At 43.6% G+C, this 24,818-nt stretch overlaps 1 protein-coding gene and 1 long non-coding RNA gene across 5 annotated transcripts in view; one reads left to right on the top strand and one right to left on the bottom strand.

The window, feature by feature from the left end:
- LOC309798725 (ATPase PAAT-like) overlaps window positions 1-5,740 on the bottom strand; it is a 64,193-nt gene extending 58,453 nt beyond the window's left edge. For 2 of the 4 annotated variants that reach the window (XM_082611280.1, XM_082611278.1), the window contains exons 1-4: window positions 5,421-5,740; window positions 4,268-4,471; window positions 3,375-3,447; window positions 825-1,031 (exon numbers count right to left, since the gene is read on the bottom strand). In XM_082611280.1, the coding sequence (XP_082467406.1) occupies window positions 873-1,031; window positions 3,375-3,447; window positions 4,268-4,471; window positions 5,421-5,584 (600 nt within the window). In that variant the 5' untranslated portion in view covers window positions 5,585-5,740 and the 3' untranslated portion in view covers window positions 825-872. Of the gene's footprint in view, window positions 1-824; window positions 1,032-1,564; window positions 2,210-3,374; window positions 3,448-4,267; window positions 4,472-5,420 lie in introns of those variants that run through there. The other 2 variants (XM_082611279.1, XM_082611272.1) reach the window with 2 other exon arrangements.
- A 78-nt stretch (window positions 5,741-5,818) lies between these two features.
- LOC309798737 lies at window positions 5,819-23,556 on the top strand. Its single transcript, XR_014293229.1, has 2 exons — window positions 5,819-5,969; window positions 23,221-23,556. It is a non-coding gene; the product is annotated as an uncharacterized lncRNA (long non-coding RNA).
- Window positions 23,557-24,818: the final 1,262 nt, after the last annotated feature.

Genomic DNA, 24,818 nt, shown 5'->3' with positions numbered 1-24,818 from the left:
CTCTCCTCGCTCTTTCTAAAGTGGAAGGGTTCTCGCTTGCTGGGAGAGAGGCAGAGCAGATGGACATGAGGGTTTGGGAAAGAGAGACACAGACCGAGGCTGGATGTGCCTGGGGAAGGGGTGAGTCTGATGAGGTTTGGCTCTGAGGAATCGGAGATGGAGGAAATGGGGGTGGGATGGACTGTTTTGGGAGGTTATGACTGGGACCTCCCTTTAACTACTTTTTCATCACTTTTTCTGAGTAGATTGTGTTTCCTTCAACTCAATATCTACTGCAACTGGAACTTACAGGTTTTGGATTTATAAGAATTAAACAAGGGGCTTTCCTGTTGGCGCAGTGGTTAAGAATCCGCCTGCCAATGCCGGGGACACGGGTTCGAGCCCTGGTCCAGGAAGATCCCACATGCCACGGAGCAACTAAGCCCGTGCCCCACAACTACTGAGCCTGCACTCTAGAGCCCGCGAGCCACAACTACTGAGCCCGCGTGCCACAACTACTGAAGCCTGCGCGCCTAGAGCCCGCACTCCACAACAAGAGAGGCCACTGCAATGAAGAGTGGCTGCTGCTCACTGCAACTAGAGAAAGCCCACACACAGCAACGAAGACCCAACGCACCCAAAAATAAATGAATAAATAAATAAATAAATAAATAACATAAACACAAAATTTAAAACCTATAAAAAAAAGAATTCCAAACCAAAATAAATTGTTAAAAAAATAATAAAAGTTGAAAGGAAAAAACTTATGTCACCACATGTCTTTGTAAGAATCCATTATTTAAAGAATTTTAATGGTATTTGGAAAGAAATCCATTTCTACTCACCTGCTGCTGGAATCTAACCATATTCATCAGTTGTGGAGCTCCAGGTGATTACTTTGACCCCAAGGCCTCCATGATGGTTTGGACCCTGTCCAGGTCTATCCTTGATCCTAGAGCAGGACAGCCTGCTGAAGAATTTGCTGAAATTGGCCTCATGTGTACCACAAGTTTACTGATGAACACACACTGCTTTTCACCAAAGGAGAGCAACTAATATAAAACAAAAGTTCAGGAAAATTAATAATGATAATAAAAACAATCATTATTTAAGGTCACTTCTTGTTACTACTGAAGTAAGACTGAAGCATTCAAGAATCTGAAAATTAGGGCTTCCCTGGTGGCGTAGTGGTTGAGAGTCCGCCTGCCGATGCAGCGGACATGGGTTCGTGCCCCGGTCTGGGAGGATCCCACATGCCGCGCAGCGGCTGGGCCCGAGAGCCATGGCCGCTGAGCCTGCGCGTCCGGAGCCTGTGCTCCGCAACGGGAGAGGCCACAACAGCGAGAGGCCCGCGTACTGCAAGGGAAAGGAAAAAAAAAAAAGAATCTGAAAATTAACTTCAAGTACATTTTTAAGTTTTCTCTAGTCATAGTCAGAAAAAGGCTAAAAAGTGCTGCATGAATTTAAAAAGCTTACTGCAACTAAAAAATTAAGTGTAAGTAATGTTTTACTTTATAGTTTAAGGAATTAAGGATAAACTATACCAATCTGAAACCTCAACATACTGAAACTTGCTATAATATTATTTAATACAGAATAAGACTCTCTAGAAACCCATGCAAAGTGTTTGCTGAAATACTAAATATAAGTCAGTATTTTAGAATTTAAAATGAATTCTAAAGGAATTTTAAGAGAATGTCCAGATGACATAAGAGAGCACAATGGTTTACATATAGAAAAGATGAGTTCACGATGATTTTCTAACTTGTGAAAAGAGTAAATAAAGGTCAAGCTTTGACCCTAGCTCTTCTGGCTTCTATCCCAGTAGCTTTTCCAATGCTTTATGCTTCTTCAGGTTGTCCATGCTTCTAGACCAAAAGGCATTTCATGTGTGGTGTAGGACAACAAAGTAGCAAAGTGGAACGAAAATAGCATTTAGAATCAGACAGACCTGAGTTCAGTGATGGCTCTGCCTGGGTGACCATGGGCAAATACCAAACTTGAGTCAGGAGTAAAATGAGTTCACATGGTTGTTATGAGGATTATGTGTTAAAATTTCCAGTACATATCATTGGGTAAGTGCTCAAACATATGCATCAGTAACTATTACTTTTAACTTACATATACTATTGGCCCAGAAGAAGCCTTCATACAAACCCAAGGATTTCCCTAAATGAAACACTCTTTCACTCCCTGGTACTTCCACAGCACAGTTTCAAACACCATTCACCTTCAGAGACACAACAAACCCATATATCACACAAAGACACAGGTGAATAGAGACCCATGATCTAAGAACGCAGTGTGGCACCAAAGATGTGACTGTCATCAATAAGTAAGTAAATACCTCATGAAATGTAAACACCCACATTCCAACCTCCATATTATCCCTGTTCTGCTTTTTAACCCCCAAGCCCTTCTCACTAGCGAATGTAGTACCTATTTTACACACTGAGTCAACCTATTATCTGTCTTGCCTGCTATAATATTAGCAGTGTGAGAGCTCCATTCCAATTTATTTCATAACTGCCAATTCCTAAATGCCAACTACAGTATCTGGCATCAATAGGCACTCCAACATTTGTTGGATGAATGAATCACCTTATTTAAATGACTTTAGAAGCTATTAGTATATACACCTAAAACAACATCTTGGGATAATCAGTTCTGTGCTATTCTGTAAGTAATAATGAGCATAGAATTTTAGAGATAAAAATAATTAATCCAAGATTTATTTTCCTTAGTCCCCTAATATTACCCATGAAGTAGGTCCGACACAGGTGAAGAAACTTGCCCAAGGTTATTCTGCTAGTCAGCAAGAGAGCTCACTTAATAGTCAGGGCTTATGATTTCCAGCTCTGTACCCTTTCCCTAGATCTGATGACATCAGTAAAGTTCACCTTAACAATATTTTTCATGCTGAAAACAGGAGTCCAAATCCCTTTAACTTTGTGGTGCCCTTGTCCAAAACTTCTCTAACTATATTCTATCTTTCTCCATATTTTGGGACCAAAACTGCTTGTGCTTTTTTTGGGCACCTAAGTTTTATATAAAGATAAAAAAATCTTTTAAACTTATGTATTATTGTAAATAAACTATACCTCGATTAAAAATTTTTTTTTCATCTCAGTTTTTCAAGGCTTAAAAGTAAAATACCACTGTATTATCAATAGTACATGTAATGACATTGCTATAAATAATAAATGTTCAAATTTTAAAAGAAAGAGGTTGACAATTTTTTAGAAAAGAATTTCTTTTTACATGTTTACTAAGTATTTCTGAACTAAAACCAGGGACCAAGGTGGACTAACTACATTACCAAACCTACAGATAATAAGTATATATAGTAGAAAAACTGTAGTTTTCAAATTAGTTAAAATTTAGGAATGACTTACCTTTATTTTACAAGCATGTGTGGAAGACTCCAATTTTAGATATTTTTTGTACAAAATAATCTTTTCATGTTCACTAAAAATAAAAAAGATTTAATTTATAAAAAATTTCACACACTATCACTTTTAACAGTTACATTTAAAATTAAAAGTTTCCAGGACAATATTTAAATCCTTGGATTCAGTTTCCCTGGTGAGGCATAAACAGCTGGGACTTCCTGCTGAAGTGCACTGGCTACAAAGACAACATCTGCCACTTACTAGCTGTATAAGAAAATTAAATTAGATATCAAATGTATACTTATGTAGCACAGAGCACACTGTAAAGCTCAATAACATACCCATTATGTCCAACATGCATGGTATATAAAACACTTCATATTTTGATTCATATTAAGGAGAGATTAGGTCAGAATCTTTGTAAGAAATCAGAAAAAAAAATCAAGAAGTATAAAAATGGGTTAAGTATGCTGGTATGCCACAGTGTTGGGCTCACGCACTGTATGTAAAGAGTTTCCTACAGGAAAATGTTCAAAGTTCCAGACTGATAGACAACTTAATTTTTGGAAAACAGATCGTTGTGAGTTAAAGAAAACAGACAAGAAACACTTACCAGAACTTCATCTGATCATAGTCTTCCACGAACTAGCTATGATCTTTTACAAACTTCTCTCTCTTCCACTAGCTCTCAGTTTCCACGTTTATAAAAACAACTAGGCTGATCTAGACTGTCTTTAAGATCCCTAAAGGTCTAAACTTTTATGTCTGCTGGTATGTTTTTATCTTCTCTCCCCTAGTATCTGGCACCAATGTCAGAGAATCAATAAATATTGCAAAAGCTCCAGAAAATAAAACACTACTTCAGAAGAACACTTCCACACGCATACGTCACAAACCTGTTATCCAGAACATTACAAACATTCTTGCCCCTACTGGTTTCACAGTACTCCTCTCCTGAGTATACTTCCATATTTCTTGCTGAACTTAAAATGCCAATAGAAACGATTTCTTCACCTCCAGGAGGGTCACATCTCAGGTAAAGGAAGCAGGGGTTTTCATCTTGGCTGTTCACGTTCCTTTTCAAAATCACCAGATCCTCGCTGAAAAGAAAATGAAGAATATTATACAGTTCTTGTGAACACTGTCATTAACCCACTTAATGGGCCACAGGGGTTGACATGTTATCCTGTTCATTTACATGTGCATTTGGAGTCCAAGCGCCTTGCAAAGCACTGACGAAATGCTCAATACAGAATTCCTAAGGAAATGATGCTTTAGACGTGGGGGCTCTCCACTCTCTTTTCCCTTGACTTCTGTAATACGTTCTAAGCGACTTCCTATAATTGCCTGTCCAGTTAATGAAATATACGTACTGGGCAGCTAGTGTACATTAGAAAAGAGTTCAGAGGTGGGGGTGGGGCGCGGTGCAGAATGGAATAAAGGAACAAAGTGTGCCATTTTCAAAGCTAAGCTGATGAAGATTTTCGACATCTGGATTTTTTTTTTTTAATTTTATTTATTTATTTATTTATTTATTTATTTATGGCTGTGTTGGGTCTTCATTTCTGTGCGAGGGCTTTCTCTAGTTGTGGCAAGTGGGGGCCACTCTTCATTGCAGTGCGCGGGGCCTCTCACTATCACGGCCTCTCTTGTTGCAGAGCACAGGCTCCAGACGCGCAGGCTCAGTAATTGTGGCTCACGGGCCTAGTTGCTCCGCGGCATGTGGGATCCTCCCAGACCAGGGCTCGAACCCGTGTCCCCTGCATTGGCAGGCAGATTCTCAACCACTGCGCCACCAGGGAAGCCCTGGATTTTTTTTTTAATGCCTATTTTGGTCGACAGTAGGTTTTTGTTTCGGGATAGAAAGGCGGTTCTGATCCCAACAGGGGGCCTCAGGAGCCGACGTGACGGACACAAGGGAGAAGGGGGTGAAATGACGAGTCTTCAGGTCACCGGCTCGGCTCCGGGCCCAGACCCTCTCCCCTCACGACCCCTGCCTCCCCTCCCGGCTCCCCAGGCACAACCCCAGTCCCCGCCGGCCCGGCGCACCCGGTTGCAGGCGGCGCCCGCAGCTCCTCCCAGTCTGCGTCCCGGGCGCCGAGACCAGACCGGCTGAGATGGAGACTCTGGGCCAGGGCTCCGCATGCGGCATTCCAGGAAGAGGCCAGCGGCGGGCGGCTGGTCAGTGGCGGGTGTACGGTCTCGGTCTCCATCTGGCCACCTACACACCAGGCCAGCTCCGGAACCTCTCTTACAGCTCTTTAATTTCCACCAGACTGAGGGACTGTAAAGGAACAGAGCGACTTCCGCCTCGTTTGGCTGCAAACCCCAGAGCCGCGGCTTCTCGCCGGGGTCGGGAGAGACCAACTACCGTTAACGCGCATGAGCGCGTTCAAAATCTGCGGGGTGCGGGGGGAGAGCTGGAGTCCGGCGCATGCGCACTGACAGCCTGGGTCTAGCTGCTGGGCTGTGCGCAGCCGTGGTGCTGTGCGCGTGGGAACCCAGTGGTGGTTTGACGTTGGCCCCGGAGATGTCGTGTGGATGCTGGTGGCTGGACTGACCCGCAGGGTCGGTCCGGTGAGGAGAGTACGTCGTGAGGTGGGTGTGGTAGGTGTGGTGTCGTGGCTCTCGAGACCTGAAGGACCTCGTCCCGACCCTCGGGTCTGTGGCGCGGACGCCGAGCCTTTCCGCAGGTTGCGGTGGGGTGCGGGGGGCTGGGGACGCGGCGGCCAGGCGGTGGAGTCGGCTTTTCAGAAAGTCCTCAGCCCGCTGCATACACGCGTTCTCTCCTCCGAGGGTGTCAGGTGGGTGCCGGTCGTTCGGCTTTAGCTGAGGAGGAGGTTGGGACGGTGTTGCCCTTGGTGTGGGGCCGGGGCGGGTGGTGTGTGAGGAAGGTCTGTGGCCCTGGGGCTTCGCCCTGTCAGGTGGCCTGGGCCGCCCTCGTGTCCCCCGGGCCGGGTGGAAGGTGGAGAAAGGCCTGCGCCCGAAGGGGGGTGGGGTCTGCCCTCCCGGCCCCAGAAGAGCGAGCAGGACGGCGGCCTCGGGTCTGCGGTGGAGCAGAATGCGAGCTGGACCTGAAGGACCCTGAAGCTTTGGGTCCGGGGAAGTGGGGGCGGGTGGCTCTTTCCAGATGCCCCCGGGATAGGAAGGCCTATGATGCCTTTCTGCCCCTTTCAACCGCACCTTGTGAAGAAGTGCAAAGTAGAGTAAAATACACTAGTAATGTCAGCATTCTGCAAATTTGGCCCGTCACTTCTGTAGTTCTGGTGGTGTTCTGTATAGGAAATAGACGTCGAACTCTGCTATGGCAATTCCCTGGCCGTCCAGTGGTTAGAACTCAGGGCTTTCACTGCGGTGGCCTGGGTTCCATCCCGGGCCGGGTCATTAAGATCCCGGAAGCCGTGTGGCATGGCCAAAAAAAGAAAAAAAGAAAAAGAAAGAAAGAAAGAAAAAGAAATCTTGCCCCACGTTAGTTTTGTCTTACTATTTCCTACTACGGGTTTTCTGGGCAAAGTAATTTTTATTTTCTTTTTCTTAAGTTATCATCTGAGTTGTTATGTTGGAATATTTACCTAATGAGAATACAGTGCTCTTTTGCCTTCTTTTTACGTACTTGTGGAGTGGTCTAGAAAAATTATTAATGTATTTTTCTATAAGTAATTATCCAGAGTGTTTGTTAGATGGACTTAGGAAGGTTGAAAGAGAAACCTACCACAGATCTGATAGGTACAGAATTTATAAAGTTAAAAGTCCTTAACTGTAAATGTTCTGGTTTTAATGATTGCAAAGATTAGTCCCCCAGACTTAACGGTAAGCAGTGTATTTGTCATGTATGTCCTGCCTCTTGTGGTCGTAAGGTAACTTTGATCCATGTTAGAGTGTTTGCACAGTCCAAAGGAAAACTGGCTCTTCTTCAGAAATAGCAATCTGCAGTTTATGAGCAAGATCAATATTAACAACTGGATGTTGGCTTCCTTAAATAAAGCTGAAAGACCATAGGTCAGAAAAATAAAGACTTTGGTGGTCCTCCCTCTTTTATTCCTATATATCCAATAAATCACTGTCTTGATTTCCCCCCTCCTTTTTTTTTTTTTTTTTTTTTTTAAGGAAAACTTTCCTCTTTTTCTCCATCTCTGCCTTTTCTGTTTTCTAGCACCGACTTTCAGCTGAAACGTTCCAGGATTTTCTTTATTGGTGTTTTAGCCTTTTTTTTTTTGGCCGCACCACACAGCTTGCAGGACCTTAGTTCCCCGACCAGGGCTCGAACCCAGGCGCCGGCGGTGAAAGCAGGGAGTCCTAATCACGGGACTACCAGGGAATTCCCTAGCCTTCATTTTAATTACCTCCATTTCATCCTCTGCATTGCCCTCTGATCCTTCTGGTGTTTGCTGCGCCAGACTGAGTCACATCACTCATTAGCATGGCATACAAAGCCTTTGGTACTCTTACTCCTGCCTGCCTCCCATTCTCCTCTACCTTTGCACATGCTTTTCCCTCTCCAATGCTTTTCCTTTTGGATAACAGGGAAAATTCTGTTCATATTCAAAAGCAAGTACAGACCTCCACTGTGCTACAGAATTAATCACTAATTCCTCTGAAGTACACTTTTTAGGTACTATAATTCTCTTGTGGTTTGGGACTTTATAAAACAATTCTCACATTTGTGTTTCCTACCATGTGTATACTTATGGAAATTAGGAAGTATTTCACACCTGGTAGAGGGTTTTTGTATGGAATTGATAGGGATAACAATAGAAGCCCTTCCTTGTTGGCCCAACACCCCCGCATCGCTTTCATGCCCATTGTTTCCACTGACTCCTTACTGGACTATGGGACGTTGGGGTTTGGGGAAGGATATGGTCCTAGACTGAACCAGGAGGATCCATTCCTAGTTGTAGCCAGGTGTTTGGCGGCATGCTTGGTGTTGCCATGGCAAAGCTAGCACCTGTGATACAGGGGAATGTCATGCCCATGAAGAACTTGGGAGCTTGGAAGTAGACCTCTGTAACTTCTCTTGGTTCTTTACTGTTGGAGAATTCTTGGGCTGGCTGCATATAAGTTGAGGACTGGATGTCCTCGTGAGAGTAAGTAAGCCGGAGGCATGACTATGGCATGCAGACCCTTCTGATTCCTAAGGGCTGCTTATCCTCAGCTATGTCCACAGATACTCTGTTTATCTCTGCTCTGCAAGTAGTCTCACTACTCTCTAGTCTCACTACCTTCTGTGTACTGTGTGTATACATTCCGTGTATATATTTCATGGGGGCCATCAACCCAAATTGGGAAAGATATTCCCATCTTTATTTTTGTTAACCTCCTACTGAAATGTAACAGTTTAATGATTAGTAAAGCTAGCCACAGTAGAATTAGTAGACTTAGAAACACCCATCGCCTTGTCACTAAAATAAATGACATTTTCACATCACATTAGTATTCTTAGAGCTGTCTCAAATTTTTATCAAAACCTCAAACTTATAGTTATTAGACTACCACAATAAATTTTTATAAGTCAGCTTCATTAAGGTATAGTCAACATAAAGAGTCACAAATTTTAGTGTATAATTCTTTGCCTTTTGACAAATACATATAGTTATATAATGAACTCTAGAGTGCCATGATTTGTGTGTGGTAGTTATTAGACCCGTCAGTATTCTGGGCATTGAATCTAATTGTAAAGAAGCACATATACTACTATATTATACATCTGGTTTCTAAAATATTTCAGTTTGCTTGATTTCATTTGTAATCCTATGTATTTTATGTTAAATACTTAAATGTGTTATTCTGAAAGGGTCCATAGGATTCACCAGACTAAGTTTCTCCATGACACAAAAAGATTAAGAGCTTCTTCTTACTGTCCATCTTCCCACCACTATCTTAGGGTATGGTAGAATATAGGCACCTTTTAAGCCTTTAAGGTCTAGTTGGTTAGTCACTGATGAGGTCAGAAAGTGGCAATATGGTGACAAGTTTGCAGTTTGTTCCCCTTGATTTATTACAGCCTCATTGCATTTTATAAAACAGTTAGGGGAGGAAGGGATTGGATAGGAATTGAGAGAGGTCACATGGTATGATTTGCCTCAGTAGAAAACTTCCAGACAGAACCCCCTGATGAATGTAACCAATGGACTTAGAAAAAACTCCACAAATCTAATTTTTAAAAAATATATCTTTAGAGCATTGAAGAAAAATATTGAAAGCAATGACTTTGACACAAAAGGCATATAACAGAGTTTGGAAGAAGATAATCCTGAAAAATCTGATATCTCCTAACCCTTTAGTTGTTAGATACTTGTTATGTAGCCTTAGAGAATAATATTGTGGCAGTTCACCAAATACAGGTGAACTCCCTTGTGCCACCCCCTGCCACAATTCATTTGTGTGAAGGATGTACTGTCTATGCCAGGCTCCATTACCTCCTGACATGCTTCTGTGACCAAAGTGAAGGAGTCTAACCTGGGAATGCTGGGAACAGATATCTTTATAATATCTTTATGGTTTACATTTAATTTCTTTTTAGTAAAATTTTTTAGAATTTCAGTTAAAGTATATTCTTATTTCTTCATTTGCTTTAAAAGGTCATATTTACATTACCTCTGATGTATTTTTCAGTAAATATGCAATTATGGAAAAAATTTCTTTGACTCTTGTATCCTTTTCTGGTGACGTTTCTTTTACTTTTTTATTTAAAAAGTTTTTATATTATCCACTTTGGGACTTGAGACAGCTGGTCTATTTATTTATTTATTTTTTCATATGTATATGAAGCTGGTTTTTAATTTTTATTGGAGTATATTTGCTTTACAATGTTGTGTTAGTTTCTGCTGTACAGCACAGTGCATCAGTTATACATATACATATTGACATATCCCCTCTTTTTTAGATTTCCTTCCCATTTAGGTCACCACAGAGCATTGAGTAGAGTTCCCTGTGCTATACAGTAGGTTCTCATTATTTATCTATTTTATACATAGTAGTGTATATATGAGACAGCTGGTTTAAAATCACAACAAAAGAACAACAGGTTGAATAGAAATTAAAGGAGGAGGTGTAGCAATTTGAGAGGATATATCTGGTGCTAGATAGGGATTGGCACACTTTGTCTGTAAAGGGCCAGATAATCTTTTAAGCTTTGTAGGCCACTTTCTATTGACACTACTCAATTCTGCTGTTGTAGCATGAAAGCAAAAATAGACAACTTCTAAACAAATGAGTATCACTGTGTTCCAAAATCTTTATGGACACTGACATTTGAATTTCATGTAATTTCCGTGTCATGAAATATTATTTTGAATTTTAGCTCAACCATTCTTAGCTCATGGACCATACTAAACAGTGGGCTTGTACTTACAAATGGAATTTGTACTAAAAAGAATTTTTACTATTCTGTACTATTAACTTTGTACTATTACAATTTGTACTATTAAAGAGAAAATTAAAAAACAATCCCACTGTCATTGTGTCTTGGCATCCTTGCACCTTTCCACATAGGCCATGCCAGCAAAAGCTATTCTGAGTTTTGGCGGAATGCTTCGTACTCCTAGATCAAGAGACGATGAGAGGCTTGTAAGGAATCGTTATAGGACCTTCTGTCGCTTCCTTCTCTCCTCTGGGAGGTTGTCGTGAGACAGTTTCTCATTGTCTCTGGATTCTGATGAGTTCTGAGGCTTTCTGCCTTGCCCCCTCCCCGCCCCTTTCCCCCCTCCAAAATAAGACTTCAGAATATAAAACCACTTAGCTACAGGCTAGACCTGACTCCTCAGCATCGAAATACTCCACAACTTGCACTGCAGGCATTCAGCCTCTCTTGCTTTGGTCTCATCCTTTTTGGAGTGTGGAACAGGGATTTGGCACATCTTTCACTGTCTCTGTAAATAATAAACTGTCTGAATCTAGAAGTGGATTGTTTTATCTTTATCAGCAGAATCAGTCGGGTCTCACCCTGTCTTATGGGTGTGTGACAGTGCCCTGCTACTCATCTTCATCCAGGTCAGTCCTTTGACTCTTAAGAATTTGCATTTTGGGGGAAGAGCAGAGAAGGTTTAATCGACTCATTTATGATCTTAACAAACAGAACTGCAAAGCAAGAATGTCTTATCAATTCCACGAGTAATTAATTACTCAGTGCCTACTCTGTGCTGTGTATTGAGATACCCCAGTGAAGGGCTTTAGTTATAGTACTCTCTATAGACCTTCGGTGAACGAGTGGGGTAAAGGGAACACTCCCTCTTTGGGAATTGCTGCTAATAAACCAGTCATACAGCTGCAATATTCTCACATAAATCTGTATATGGCTGGAATTGATATGTATCCCTGGAGGCCAGCAGGAAACTTATTCATCAGATGGTGTGAGAGACCAGAATTATAAGACTGCTGGCCCTCAGAGCTGCCAAGCCATTTGCCATGATGGAGGCATTAGGAAGCCTTGTCCCTTTGCCCCTTTTCATTTTACTATGTTTGGCAAATGAATTTGACTGAGGCTGAGGGGAAAAAAAATTGAACCAGGGTTTCAAATGAAATCAGTTAAGTTCTCCTTTCAAAAGGCCACAGCCAGAAATTTTAAAATTAAATTATCCACTGCTGGAGATAACATGGAGAAACATTTGCTGTTATACACTCTTAAGTGGAAGATTATGTTAGTACCACATTTCTTCAGAGCAGTTCGACACTATAAATATGTGGAACTTGACCTGGTAATTCTAGTTCTAAGAATTTATTTCTTATGAAATAATCAGATATATGCATAAACTTGTGTATCAAAGTGTTAATTATGGCATGCTCATTATTGTAAAATATTAAAGAGAACACACATTTGTAAACCCATACAACCCATACAAAGGATTACTCCACAGTTAATTCTTTTTTTTTTTTTTTTTTTTTGCGGTACGCGGGCCTCTCACTGCTATGGCCTCTCCCGTTGCGGAGCACAGGCTCCGGACGCGCAGGTTCAGCGGCCACGGCTCACGGGCCCAGCCGCTCCGCGGCATGTAGGATCTTACTGGACCGGGGCACAAACCCGCGTCCCCTGCATCGGCAGGTGGACTCCCAACCACTGCGCCACCAGGGAAGCCCCAAAGTTAATTCTTTAATTGAGGCATATCTATAGGAAAGATACCCATGATTTTATGTGTGTGGATATATATATATATATATATATATATATATATATATATTTATTTATATATATATATATGAAGTTGTTAACAGCTATTTTTCATAAGTAGATTGGATTATGGAATTTTTTTCTTTTAATTGTCTTTGCTTTCTTATTTTTCTGTAACACACATGTATTGCTCTTATGATAAGAGTTGATTTTAAGTAAGTAAATAATTTAAAAGCCCTTATCATCAAGGCATTACCCTTCAGCCAAAAATAAGAAAGAAAAATAAAATGCGGGGACTTCCTTGGTGGTCCAGTGGATAAGATTCCATGCTTCCAAGACAGGGGGCAAGGGTTAGATCCCTGGTTGGGGAACTAGGATCCCACATGCCGCGTGGTGAGGCCCCAAAATAAAAATAAAAATAAAAGAAAATGATTGTTTTTTTATATGTGGTGATTACAAATCACAAGTTAGGTTTCATTACAGATTTTTTAAATGCAATTAAAGAATCTTCCAGTAAATTCATCTTTTTTTCTTCTTTTTTTTTTTTTCCTTTGGCTGTGCGGCATGTGGGATCTTAACCACTGGACCACCAGGGAAGTCCCAAACTTATCTTTCTTTACATAGAGAAATCATAAATGCTTTTCTCCCCAAGGGCTCCAGGAAGGAGAAATCAATTTTGGTGGCTTACTCTGTGAGGACATAAGTACACTTCATCATTAGCTGCGTGCTTGTTAGGCTGTGCCCTCCAGACCTGCAGACCTTGTAATTGCCCAGCCGAGAGACTGAAGAAAGAGCCTGGAGAGAGCGACACAGAGACATTAATGGTTTATTGGATAGGGAGTCTTACAAGTCTTACAATTCAGTAGATGTGAAAATTGATGACCAGAGAAGTCACTTAAGTCACGGTTACATAGTAATGAAAAGTGGAAGAGGAATCAAATCTTAGCATCTTGGCTCCAGAGTCCATGTTCTTAAACATAGATCAGTGGTTCCTTAAATAAGCTTGCGTTCCAGTGAGCTAGAGGGCTTGATGAAACACAGATGGCTGGGTCCCACTTCAGAGTTTCTGACTCAGAAGTTCTGAGCTGAGGCCTGAGAATTTGCATGTCTAACAAGTTCCAGATACTGCTCCTGATGCTGCTGGCCTCAGGCACACTTTGAGAACCACTATATTATTACCTTAATTAAATGTTATTGAAGTGACCTCCATTTGACTCTCAAACTAGGAAATAAAAGAGAAGAGGGGCTTCCAAATATTCTGGAATGGTGATGTTATTAGGGACAATACAAACTATTTTTGCTGTTTAAGTAGAGGAGAGAGATCAGAGCATGGGGAGAGCAAGGGAAGAAGAAATTGACACTTAGCATTTACTGGGCACCTCTTTTGTGCCAAGCCTGTGCCAGGTGCTTCATGTTCAGAATACCATCATGCCATAGTATGAAGTAGGCTGTGATATCCCCATTTTACAGACTAGAAAACTGAAGTCGAGTGATGTTAAGTCACTTAGCTAAAGTTATAGAGTGACTAAGGTAGGATAAGAATTCAGCTTTGTCTACGCTTGTGGCTTTTCCTCAAAACCACCTTGGAAATGTGTGTCTTCAGAGGGCATTTGGAGAGACCCTGTCTGAATGAGCAGAAAACTAAAATTCTGGGTTAATTGTCTAATACATGAAATGGAACTATCTTTAAGAATGTGAGGGCCTCCCTGGTGGCGCAGTGGTTGAGAGTCCGCCTGCCGATGCAGGGGATACGGGTTCGTGCCCCGGTCTGGGAGGATCCCATATGCCGCGGAGCGGCTGGACCCGTGAGCCATGGCCGCTGAGCCTGCGCATCCGGAGCCTGTGCTCCGCAACGGGAGAGGCCACAACAGTGAGAGGCCCGCGTACGGGGAAAAAAAAAAAAAAAAAAAAAAGAATGTGAAAGTGGTGATGTGGGAACTGGGGAGACGCTAAGTCTTGCTTTACCTATATTTGCATGAAAATGGCCTATTTAAATGATTTACCTCTCAGGTATTAACCTGGGCAAGGGAATTGCAAGAGTCTCAGGGTAGCCATGCAAGAAGAGTGACTTGACCTGACAACAGCTTTGGATTTCAAATGACAAAGGGGGTCAATTGCCCATGAAAATACCTGTTTGGGGCCGAATTGTGCCCCCTCTCTCCCAATTCACTTGTTCAAGTCCTCACCCCCAGTATCTCAGAATATTATGTATTGGAAGATAGGGCCTTTAAAGAGGTAATCGAGTTAAAATGAGGGCATTAGGGTGGGCCATAATCCAATAAGACTGGTGTTCTTATAAGAAGAGATTGGGACAAACACAGAGAAAGGAACACATGAAGATACAGGGAGAAGGCTGCTCATTTTTTTGCTTTTTGCACTACTGTTATCCCCATCTTAAAAGTGTTGACCCATTGTAGGAGCTCAATAAACATTTATCCTTAAGCTAAATTAAAATGAATTAAACAAAAAATTGAATGGAAAAATCTACACGAGTTAATTTTTACCTCATGGAAAAATATGTTGCACCAAAAACTCCCTGGTCTTGGACTCCTCCATTGCTCATTAATATACCCGTCATCTTGTTTGTGGACAGGATGATGCAGCATGAGCAAGGCCCTCAGCCATGCAGGTGTCTGGAGGTAAAGATGAGAATCCCAGGAGCAGAGCAGGAGGAGCTATGGAAGGGGCACAGAGCTGGCACTTGGGCCAAGTAAGGGGGCCTCACAGGGTTACTCCCAGTAGACTGGCTCTGGGCTGCTTTCTGCCACCATAGATACAATTTGCAGGTATGAGGGTGTGCACCCACCTGACCCAGGTGTTAGTCACAGGATGGGCACTTGGCAAAATAACTGACCTGGGTAAAAGGCCTTGAGTGTGAATTACAAAGAATCTCCCACAGAGAGAAAACAAGCCCCTGTAATCACATCACAGAGTTCAGCTCACTGATTCTGAATACAGCTACTGCTTACCTTTTGTCATCTGGAACACATGGCCCCTGGTCCCCATCAGCCCCAGTACTCTTGACTAGTCATGCCACGTGAATTGCCAATGAGATAGCTCTTAGGATGAAAACATAATGATAGTAACCAGCCCCTTTCCCTAAATGAAATGCAGCTGGATTTCTTTGCCCATCTTTCAGCTCAGAGTCAAAATCAAAGTCTCTGGATATAGAGTTGGGGGGACTAGAAATAGGAAACAGCATATCATTTCAAACGGTTTCAGAAGGCAGGGGGCTGGAAAGGTGTTGGACCTGGGAGGACAGGGGCTGGAGGGAAAAATCACAGAAGCAGGCCCTGGTTCCAGTCCTGCCAGTGACTTGCTAAGTGATCCAAGGGAGTCATTTGTTCTCTGAGCTTCAGTTTCCTCATCTGCCAAACAGAGGTTTTAGCTATTTCCTCCTAGTCATCTCTAGAAAGCTGTTACTAAAACACATTAGAAATGGTCAGGCCAATAGTTTAATGTTGGTAACACAATGTGAAATATCCTTATCAATAAATGAAATAATACTGGTCAGGGCTTAATTGCTATGTCCGAATTTATTGCTCTGTCTGAATTTAGAGGCTCAGGTGGGGAAAGGTGTTACCAGATTGATAAAATTCATATTTGAGTCATCGTCCATGACATGTGCTAGCACCTAATGGGTTCTGGGCTCTCTTTTTGATACTTGGGGGTCCAGAGTTCGTTCCTCATGAAACTTACACCTTGAAAAAACACACTTTAAACGTACAGAGTCATCAAGTAACTCAACAGTCAAGTAACTACAGGAATAGAAGGAAACCAAGAGATGAAGTGGTCAGCTCTGTAAGGAAAGTCAACATAGCCTACCTCCTTAATCATGACTTACCATATTCAAGACTGTGTCCCTCAGAATCGTTGCTGCTTCAATAGGAAGGAATAGAAAAGAAACTTGGAAAAATAAAACATTTTTTTTTTTTTCTTTTTTTTCTTTTTGCGGTATGCGGGCCTCTCACTGCTGTGGCCTCTCCCGTTGCGGAGCACAGGCTCCGGACGCGCAGGCTCCGGACGCGCAGGCTCAGCGGCCATGGCTCACGGGCCCAGCCGCTCCGCGGCATATGGGATCCTCCCAGACCGGGGCACGAACCCGTATCCCCTGCATCGGCAGGCGGACTCTCAACCACCGCGCCACCAGGGAGGCCCCAAATAAAACATTTTTGAGTGAGATAAAAAGCAGAAGGAAACCCACAGTTAATTTAACTCAAAGTACTGGGTTCAGTGAGTGTGAGCATAGTAGGTTCCTTTACTCAAGACAAATGTCTGTTCAGAGTTAAAGCAGGAGCTGGAAAACCTTAAGGCAAACAGAAGTCAAATTTTCAGAGAGGTACAAACAAAGGTCATGGATACAGAGGGACAGGAGCAATTAACATGGGATGGGGGGCAGCTGGGAATCAGTGAAAAGTTTACAGAGGAGATGGCATTTTAGGGAAGCTTTGCAGGGTTAGTATTTCAGCCGATAGAGGAGGAGAGAGACTGGAGAGCCATCTAGCCAAAACTCAGGCATGAAAATACATTGGGTGTGGGGAAATGCAGTGGGGAATGAGGCTGGAAAGATAAGCTGTGATGAGATGACAGGGCCCAGTCTAGGATGACACACGTGAGGTGCCTGGGGTGCACAATTTAAGGAAGCATTCACTCTCGGGGTCGGACAAGCAGGGTTGGCACAGTGGCTTTGGTCATTAAGTAGAGGGTTGATGTCAAAATCTCCCACATGAGAGACTTCTGCTTCTGGTAAGATGGAGTAGATGTACCTTTCCCTATGCTTCCCACTAACTGCAGCTAAAAACCCTGAACATATAAAACAAACATAAGACTCTGACAGATGGAGAGATGAAAACAGACAAGCTTAGTAATCTTGAGATCCAAGGAAACATGGTGGTGAGTGCCCTGGATTTTGTTTTCACTTCATATTTCCAGACTTGGAGCCAAAGAAGCTGGCAACCTGGAAACACCAGTGGGTGCAGACAGAAAAAGCCCAACAAAAGCCTGCTGTTTCTAGCCAAAGGACCAGGAAACAGGCAGCCTAGAAAGAAGGAAATAACTGCTGTGTTCCAGCCAAATGCCACAGAAAAAACTGTGGTCCCACTTCTCCACCCCTTCCTGTCCCCCACAGCAGAGACTACATGCAGAAACTAGACTTCCATTTTCACCAGGCTCTAAAGAGGTGTCCCAACCCCCTCTCTCAGGTTAGTGCCCGAGAAGCCTGAGTTGAGCTGAGACCTGCATCCCTTCCCAGCCCCTGTGGTGTCAGTGGAGACCTTGGGAAGTCTGGACTTCCACCCTCATCTGGTGGAGATGAGGCACTGTTCCACCTAACTGACGCGGTGATACTAGAAGAAGCCTAGTGGAAATTCAGGACTTTATCTCCCAGCAGTAACAAAGCCACCTCCAATGTGGTGTCATTGGAGACCAAAGCACGAGGGTTTTTTTCCTAAAGTCTTTACCATAAGAACCTAATTGAGTTCCTAGAGGTAGCAATCATGAAAGTGTGTCCCCCACCACCAAAAACAAAACAAAACTCAGCCTCCAGGAGGATTTTGGTTTTGTTTTGTTGTTTTTGTTTTGTTGTTTTTCTTTGTTTTCTCTCTCAAGCTAGTCCTCATTCAGCCTCCAGCAATTCATCAATTACTATTTAATTGTTCCTACCCATTGCTGGCTCCAGCAGTGACTTCTCCTGGTGTACTGTATGCCATGATTCTCTGTATTCACCTGTCTCTTAACTTTTGGGGGTGGCTATTTTCCATGTGACTTCAATTCTCTTGTTAACTTAAGAAGACTTGTTGATTTTCAGTTTATTCCAATTTTTTTTCTTGTTTTGAGGATGACAGTTCCCGAGCTGTTTACATTTTGGAGTGGAAATTGGAAGGTCCGTGTTCATTTTTATTTACTTTTTCTTTCGGTTCCTTAGACTGGATAATCTCAATTGACCTGTCTTCACTTTCTTCTCCCTGCTCAAATCTGTTGTTAAGCCCCTCCAGTGAATTTTTTTTCAGTTATTGTACTTTCGAACTCCAGAATTTCCATTTGGTTCTTTTAAAAAATAATTTCTCTCTCTATTGATCTTCTCTATTGGAGACATTATTCTCATACTTCCCTTTAGTTCTTTAGAAGTGGTTTACTTTGGGGATTTCCCTGGTTGTCCAGTGGTTAAGATTCCGTGCTCCCAATGCAGGGGTCCCTGGTTTGATCCCTGGTCAGGGAATTAGATCCCGCATGCCTCAACTAAGAGCCCACATGCTACAACTAAAAGATCCTGCACGTGGCAATGAAGATCCCGTGTGCTGCAATTAAGACCCAGTGCAGCCAAATAAATAAATAAATAAATATTAAAATAAAAAGAAGTGGTTTACTTTGGACATGTTTAAAATAGCTGATTTAAAGTCTTTGTCTAGTAGAGCCAACATCTGGGCTTCTTCAGGGAAAGTTTTTTTTTTTTAAATTTTTATTGGAGTATAGTTGATTTACAATGTTGTGTTTCAGGTATACAGCAAAGTGAATCAGTTAGACATATACATATATCCACTCCTTTTTCTTTTCTTTTCTTTTTTTTTTTTTAGATTTCTTTTCCCATATAGGCCATTACAGAGTATTGAGTACAGTTCCCTGTGCTATACCACAGGTTCTTAATAGTTATCTATTTTATATAAGGTAGTGTGTATATATCAGTCCCAATCTCCCAATTTATCCCCCCCCCCCAGGGAAAGTTTTTATTGACTGCTTCCCTCCTTCCCCTTTTTATGGGCCATGCTTTCTTGTTCCTTTGCATATCTTTCATTCTTTTGTTGAGAACTGCACATTTAAAATAATATAGATAATATAGAGTTCCCTGGTGGCCTAGTGGTTAGGATTCCGGGCTTTCACTGTCATAGCCTGGGTTAAGTCCCTGGTTGGGGAACTGAGATCCTGCAAGTCACACACCACGGCCAAAAAGAAGCAAGAAAAAATAATATAACATAGCACCTCTAGAAATCAGGTTCTCCCCACTCTCCAGGGTTTGTTGTTGTTGTTTGTTTAGTGACTTTTCTCAACTAATTCATTGTAAAGTCTGTATTCTTTATTGTGTGTGGACACTGAAGTCTCTGTTGATTAGCTTAGTAGTCAGCTAATGATTGGCTACTAAGCATTTAAGATTACCTTAAATGCCTGGAACCAGTATACCTCCCAGTCTTTCATGAGGGGTTCTGTGTGCCTACTGGGGCATGCCTTCAACAGTATCAGCCAAGCAGTTGAAAACTCTGCCTTTGCCTTCACTTCCTGCTTGGGAAAAGCTTCAAGGTCAGCCAGGGTTGAATGCATAGGGCCATCTCATGTCTTTCTTGAGCATGCTCACAACCCTGCATGCACACAGCTCTATACATGTGCATGGACTTCTAGACTCCCACAGATATGTCAGAGCTGTTCAAAACTCCTATGAACATCTAATTTACCAGCTTTTCCTTTAAGCTTTTTGGCTAGTCTGTCAGTTGCCCCAAATAATGCAATGCCTCAAAGAGCCAGGAAGTTAAAACATTTTGTCCAAAGTTCTGTGAGGAGAAGACTTTTTGCACTGAGTGGACTCCAAGTTAGGTCAAATGCAAATAGCTTTGCAAGCAAGTGACGTCTTCCAGAAAACCAGCAGATGAGTCAGATAATGACAGTTCTTTGGGAATGAGACTCTGAAAGGGCTCTACCTCTGTTCTGCTCCCTCTGGTGGCTGCGTTGGAATCTAGGCTATTGAAAATAAGGCTACCATAGAGCTGGAGAGTGAATGATGGAACAGTGCCACAAAGCATGCTGTTCAATACTGAGATTCAGTTCTTAAATAAATGTTTCCTGAGCTGCTGAAAGCTTAGAGTTAGTATCCAGAGTCAGAAAAACCTGATTCTGACAATTTCTTTTTTTGCCAGATTTTTCATTGCTTTTACAGAGGAGAGAATTTTCAGAGATCTTATGCCACCATTTTGGGTTATATCTCCCCTGCAGTTTGTAACCTCACCCAGGGTTTGGCCAGAGCAGCAAGGAATAACCCTTTGTAGTTAAAGTAATTCCCTCATTTAATGGAACCAGCTTTGCTGGTGTGAGTACCTTGAAATCACAGAAACCCGATTTAGAACAGATATCCTCTTCAAATTGCTTTTTGAAATCTTTTTGTCTTAACTATAAATTAGGATAATATTCTGAAGTCAGTGAACCTATATCCAAATCCTGTTCAAAGCTACAAGTATATACTATTTCATTGTGTTGCTAAAACATAAAGTCTAACCAGTCTTCTATGACTGTACTTTTAGATATGGGTATTTTCAGATATTAGCCTCCCCACATCACTGTCTTTTTATTTTATTGAAATCCCAAATTCGCTTCCCCCCCCAAATTTGCTTTTGATTAACAGTCAAGCCTTAAATGGTCCTCTGAGAGAAACAAAATCTGAAAAGGTGAGATTGAAATTAAATGATTTAAAATAGTATTGGGGCATTCACATTTCCATTGGTGCTAAAATATATCTGAACATGGAATGGAATTCAGAACTCCATGAAAGAGAGCTGGTGACAAAAGAGGTGATGTCACACAGCCTAAGGCCTGATAGTCATACAAGTTGGAGATGGACAGTGGTTGTCCATTCTGGTTGCACTGGTGGAGACTGTGCTTCTAAAAGCGAGCTCTTCAAACTTCTATCTCAATTACTCCTAACAGGATAATTAGAATTTTCTTTCTCAATTTAAGGGTTTGAGAAATTCCCGATAAGATGCACTGTTCCCTGAAGTTGATTTTAATTGTAATTTTTTTAAACTGTCAGCATTTATCCAGCGTTGATGGCTTAGATGCTCGTAAGTATGCTTTGGCAGTTCGATTGTTTATTCCTCTCTTCTGGCTCACTTTTCCCCAGTTTCAGGGAGTCAGATTAAACAAATTGCTTCTTCCACACAAATGGGACTTCCTGGAAAGATTTAGCGTTTAGGAGGAAAAATGGCAGTTGTCAGAGGGAGAATTGAAAGCTTCCTTTTCCTGAAACACATATCGCTTACAAAATAGATTAGTATATTCTTAGTATTTTTGAACATAACATTTAAAAAAAGTCATTCCCTTAATAATTGCCATAGAAGATTTTTAAGCCTGATGTACAGGCAAGGGTTTAATTCTGACTCTGAAAGGGAACATATTTCAGGAGGCCCAGGTGTTTGGGAATAAAACCATTTGCTCAAGTGCAGGCTGGTTATTTACAGCTGCACTTTACTGCATGTGAAAGAGAGAAAAAGATTCTTCCCACTTTCTTTCCTTCCTTCTCTCTGGACTTTGCATTTCAGTCCCATCTCATTTAGAAATGAACCCTTTCCCCCGTCTCTGGGCCAGCTTAGGGTCCTGGGCCGCCCCCGCCAGGAAGACTCATTTGTGTTTTACACGCATAAGGATCTGTGGTTTGGGTTCATTCTTCCTCCACTGAAGGAAGCATATTGAGGTTGCTAGGTGGCTGTGGGGAGGGAAACCACATTCACTGCTTGCCTGCACTTCTCTGCCTAGGTAAAGCTTCCCAGAACATTAACGTGATAATTACGCTGTGCATTTATGGCGGTATCCTTTTGGCTGTGCTTGTGCTGACTGCTGCTGTCTTCTGTCTTTACTACAAAGTAACCAACGCATTGAAGTGAGTGATGTGGGTAAGAGTGGCTAACACTCCCTCAGATGGGATCCTGGGGTTCTGTGCTTGAGTAGGGTCATTCCTTGCCCCATGGCCGCACCCTGGGTGAGGTCAGGAACAGCGGGAGGGTTTGAGACGACAAAGGCAGTGCGTGTAGAATCTTGGTTTCTTCGCCTTCCTGTTTGGGGCTGTGAGCTCATAAGTAGAAGGTTCTCAGCCAGGTGGCTCTGTGTTGCTTTGCTGTCACTTGGCCTCATTGAGTTTACCGTCCGCTGGCTAATTCCACAGCACTGCAGACTGAAGACTGTGTGAATGAGTCTCTCTGCCTGTGTTCACTTAGAGGACGGGCTGAGTTGATCTTCTCTTGCCTGAGTTGGGGAGCTCTCAGTGTGTCCTTGGCCTTGGGGACAGTGAGGTGGGCCTATAGGACTTTGGGGGAAGCTGAGTTGTGTGAAGATCCTGGGGTTTGCCTAACAAGTGTAGATCAGAAAAGTGAGCATTAGATTTTGGGGAAAGGAACGTTCAAATATGGGGGAGATGGGTTGTCAGGAGCAGTGGTGTTCCCATTCATTAACGTTCCAAGGAGGCAGCATAAGTTGTTGAACAGAGTCCTGCATCAAGCTTTCAATGACCTGCCTTTTATTTACAGCTCCTCCTCTGCTTGTATGTGTTTGATCAAGGCACTGTGTTTCTCCATGTCTCAGATTCCTTGTCTAATAATGGGGAGAAAAAACAAACAAAACAGAAGCAGTGGTTTTCCCATTCTAGGGAAGTTATGCCTGTGTGCTGGAAGGTGAATCCCAGCACCCAGGGGACGGCTGACTTTGGCACCTGTCATGCTCTGCACTTGGAGGACTTGCAGTGATCATCTGGGTGACCCACACTTGCAATTCACTCTCCCTTTTTTGCTGTAACCTGATTTTACATTTCTGGCAATGTTAGGAGAGAAAGGGATTAGACAGGAACTTGGGACGGGGGCAGAGCACTTTACTCTTGGGCTGGTGTCATGTGTTTGATTGGCTCCAGTCCTAAGCTTCTGAGATACCTTTCACAAGTTGTAACAAATGGACTGAGAAGAAAAATTCTAATCCTATGCTCTGTGTATGTCTTTTCTTAAGAGTTCCAAAGGAACCTATTTGTTCAGCCTGAAAAAATGATCCAGCCATGGTCACCCAGGACAAGGTCACTGCGGCCATCACCAATGGGTCTTATCGCAACCTCCGATGCTGTGATGAATGTAACTTGTATGCTGGCTTTGATCCCCTGTCATGGTGCTTCTGTGATGCATACGAGGGAATCTGACTTGGGTGGGCACAAATATCTTTGTGAGCAGTATTTCTTTCTTAGTAGAATGTTTTATTATTCAAGTCAAGTTCTGTCTCTCTGGTTTACGTTATATGATGTACTATGTAACATAGTTATGTACTTTTGAATAAATGAAATACTGAAAATAATCCTCTCTGCCTCCAGTATTGTTGTTGTTTGTTATAAAAGTACTGAAATTTGTGTAGTACCCACTTTGGGACTTAGGGCAGCTAGCTTATAAAGTTATACTGCAATATAAGGAGAGTTAGAGTAGAAAACACACCTATATATCCAACCCCAGAAAAAAAATATTGATCTTAGAGTGTTTCTAGTTTCAGACCCTGCTAAATTTCCCACGCTCGGCCCTCCTCCTTCTAAGGGTTTCATTCACTCTCATCCAGCTACTCTACCATGGGCAGTTGTTACACTGCCCTGGAGGGAAACTGCATTCATCCCAGAGGGAGAACAGCCAGGTGGGCTACCTCTGGGTTGAGGTTGCCTGATATGTGCAGTCATGGGGTTGAGCTCTGTGGTGTCAAAAGGACATTTTAAAAACCTGAGATTCCTCCTCCTGCTATCCTAGCCCAGGGCGGGCGGGACCCAGAAATCCCTCAGGCGCTTGGCCAGCCCGCCCCGGCAGCGCCCCGCCGCCCACCCAGGCAGGGGAACGGAGGCCTCGGGTACCGGGGCATGGCGGAGGGGGCGGCGACCTCCTAGCCTAGGGCGGGCGGGGCCCAGCAATCCCTTCGGCGCTTGGCGCCCCGCCGCACATCCCGCTCGTTGCTCACAGGGACGCGGCCCCGGAGGCTTCAGGTCCCGGGGCCCGTGGTCGTTTGGCCATCCCCCGCTGCCCGCCCACGGGGCGCTAGGCGCGGCCCAGCCGCAGCCCGGGCCGGCCCTCCTGCCCGGCAGCAGCTGGCCCGAGGCCACTGGGAGCCACCATGGAGTCGGCACGGCCCCTCAGCCCCAGCAAGGCCACCCTTGCCCCCACGCCGCCCGCCCAGCACAGGACCCCGCGCCCTGGTGGCCGACAGGCCCGCGGAAGCGGCCCGGGCCCCCGCCTCCGCCCCCGCCCCCGTCCCCGCCCCCGGCCGTGGCGGAACGGCGGAGGGTGGGGCTTTTAACGGAGGGAGCTATGGAGAGACACACGGGCGGACAGGTGGCGGCGGCGCCGGGGCTGGGCTGGGCGCAGGTGGGGGCGGCCAGGTGCAGGTCGAGGGGCTGGCTCGCGGGCCGCACGGCCGACACCCGGGCCCGCGGCCGAGTCTGGGTCCGGGCCAGCCACCCCAGGAGCGTCTGTGGTGCGGTCGCCTTGCAGTGCCGCCGTCTGGCCGCACGGCCGGTCAGCCCGGCGGGGGCGCCCCCTCTGGCGCGCTGTGGTTGGAGCGGCTGGAGGAGGTTTGACCTGCAG

The sequence above is a fragment of the Mesoplodon mirus genome (genome assembly GCF_964341445.2).
Source record: "Mesoplodon mirus genome assembly, chromosome: 2".
Lineage (NCBI taxonomy): Eukaryota > Metazoa > Chordata > Mammalia > Artiodactyla > Ziphiidae > Mesoplodon > Mesoplodon mirus.
Note: the sequence above shows the minus strand (reverse complement) of the source record. Positions and strands in the feature narration are given on the sequence as shown.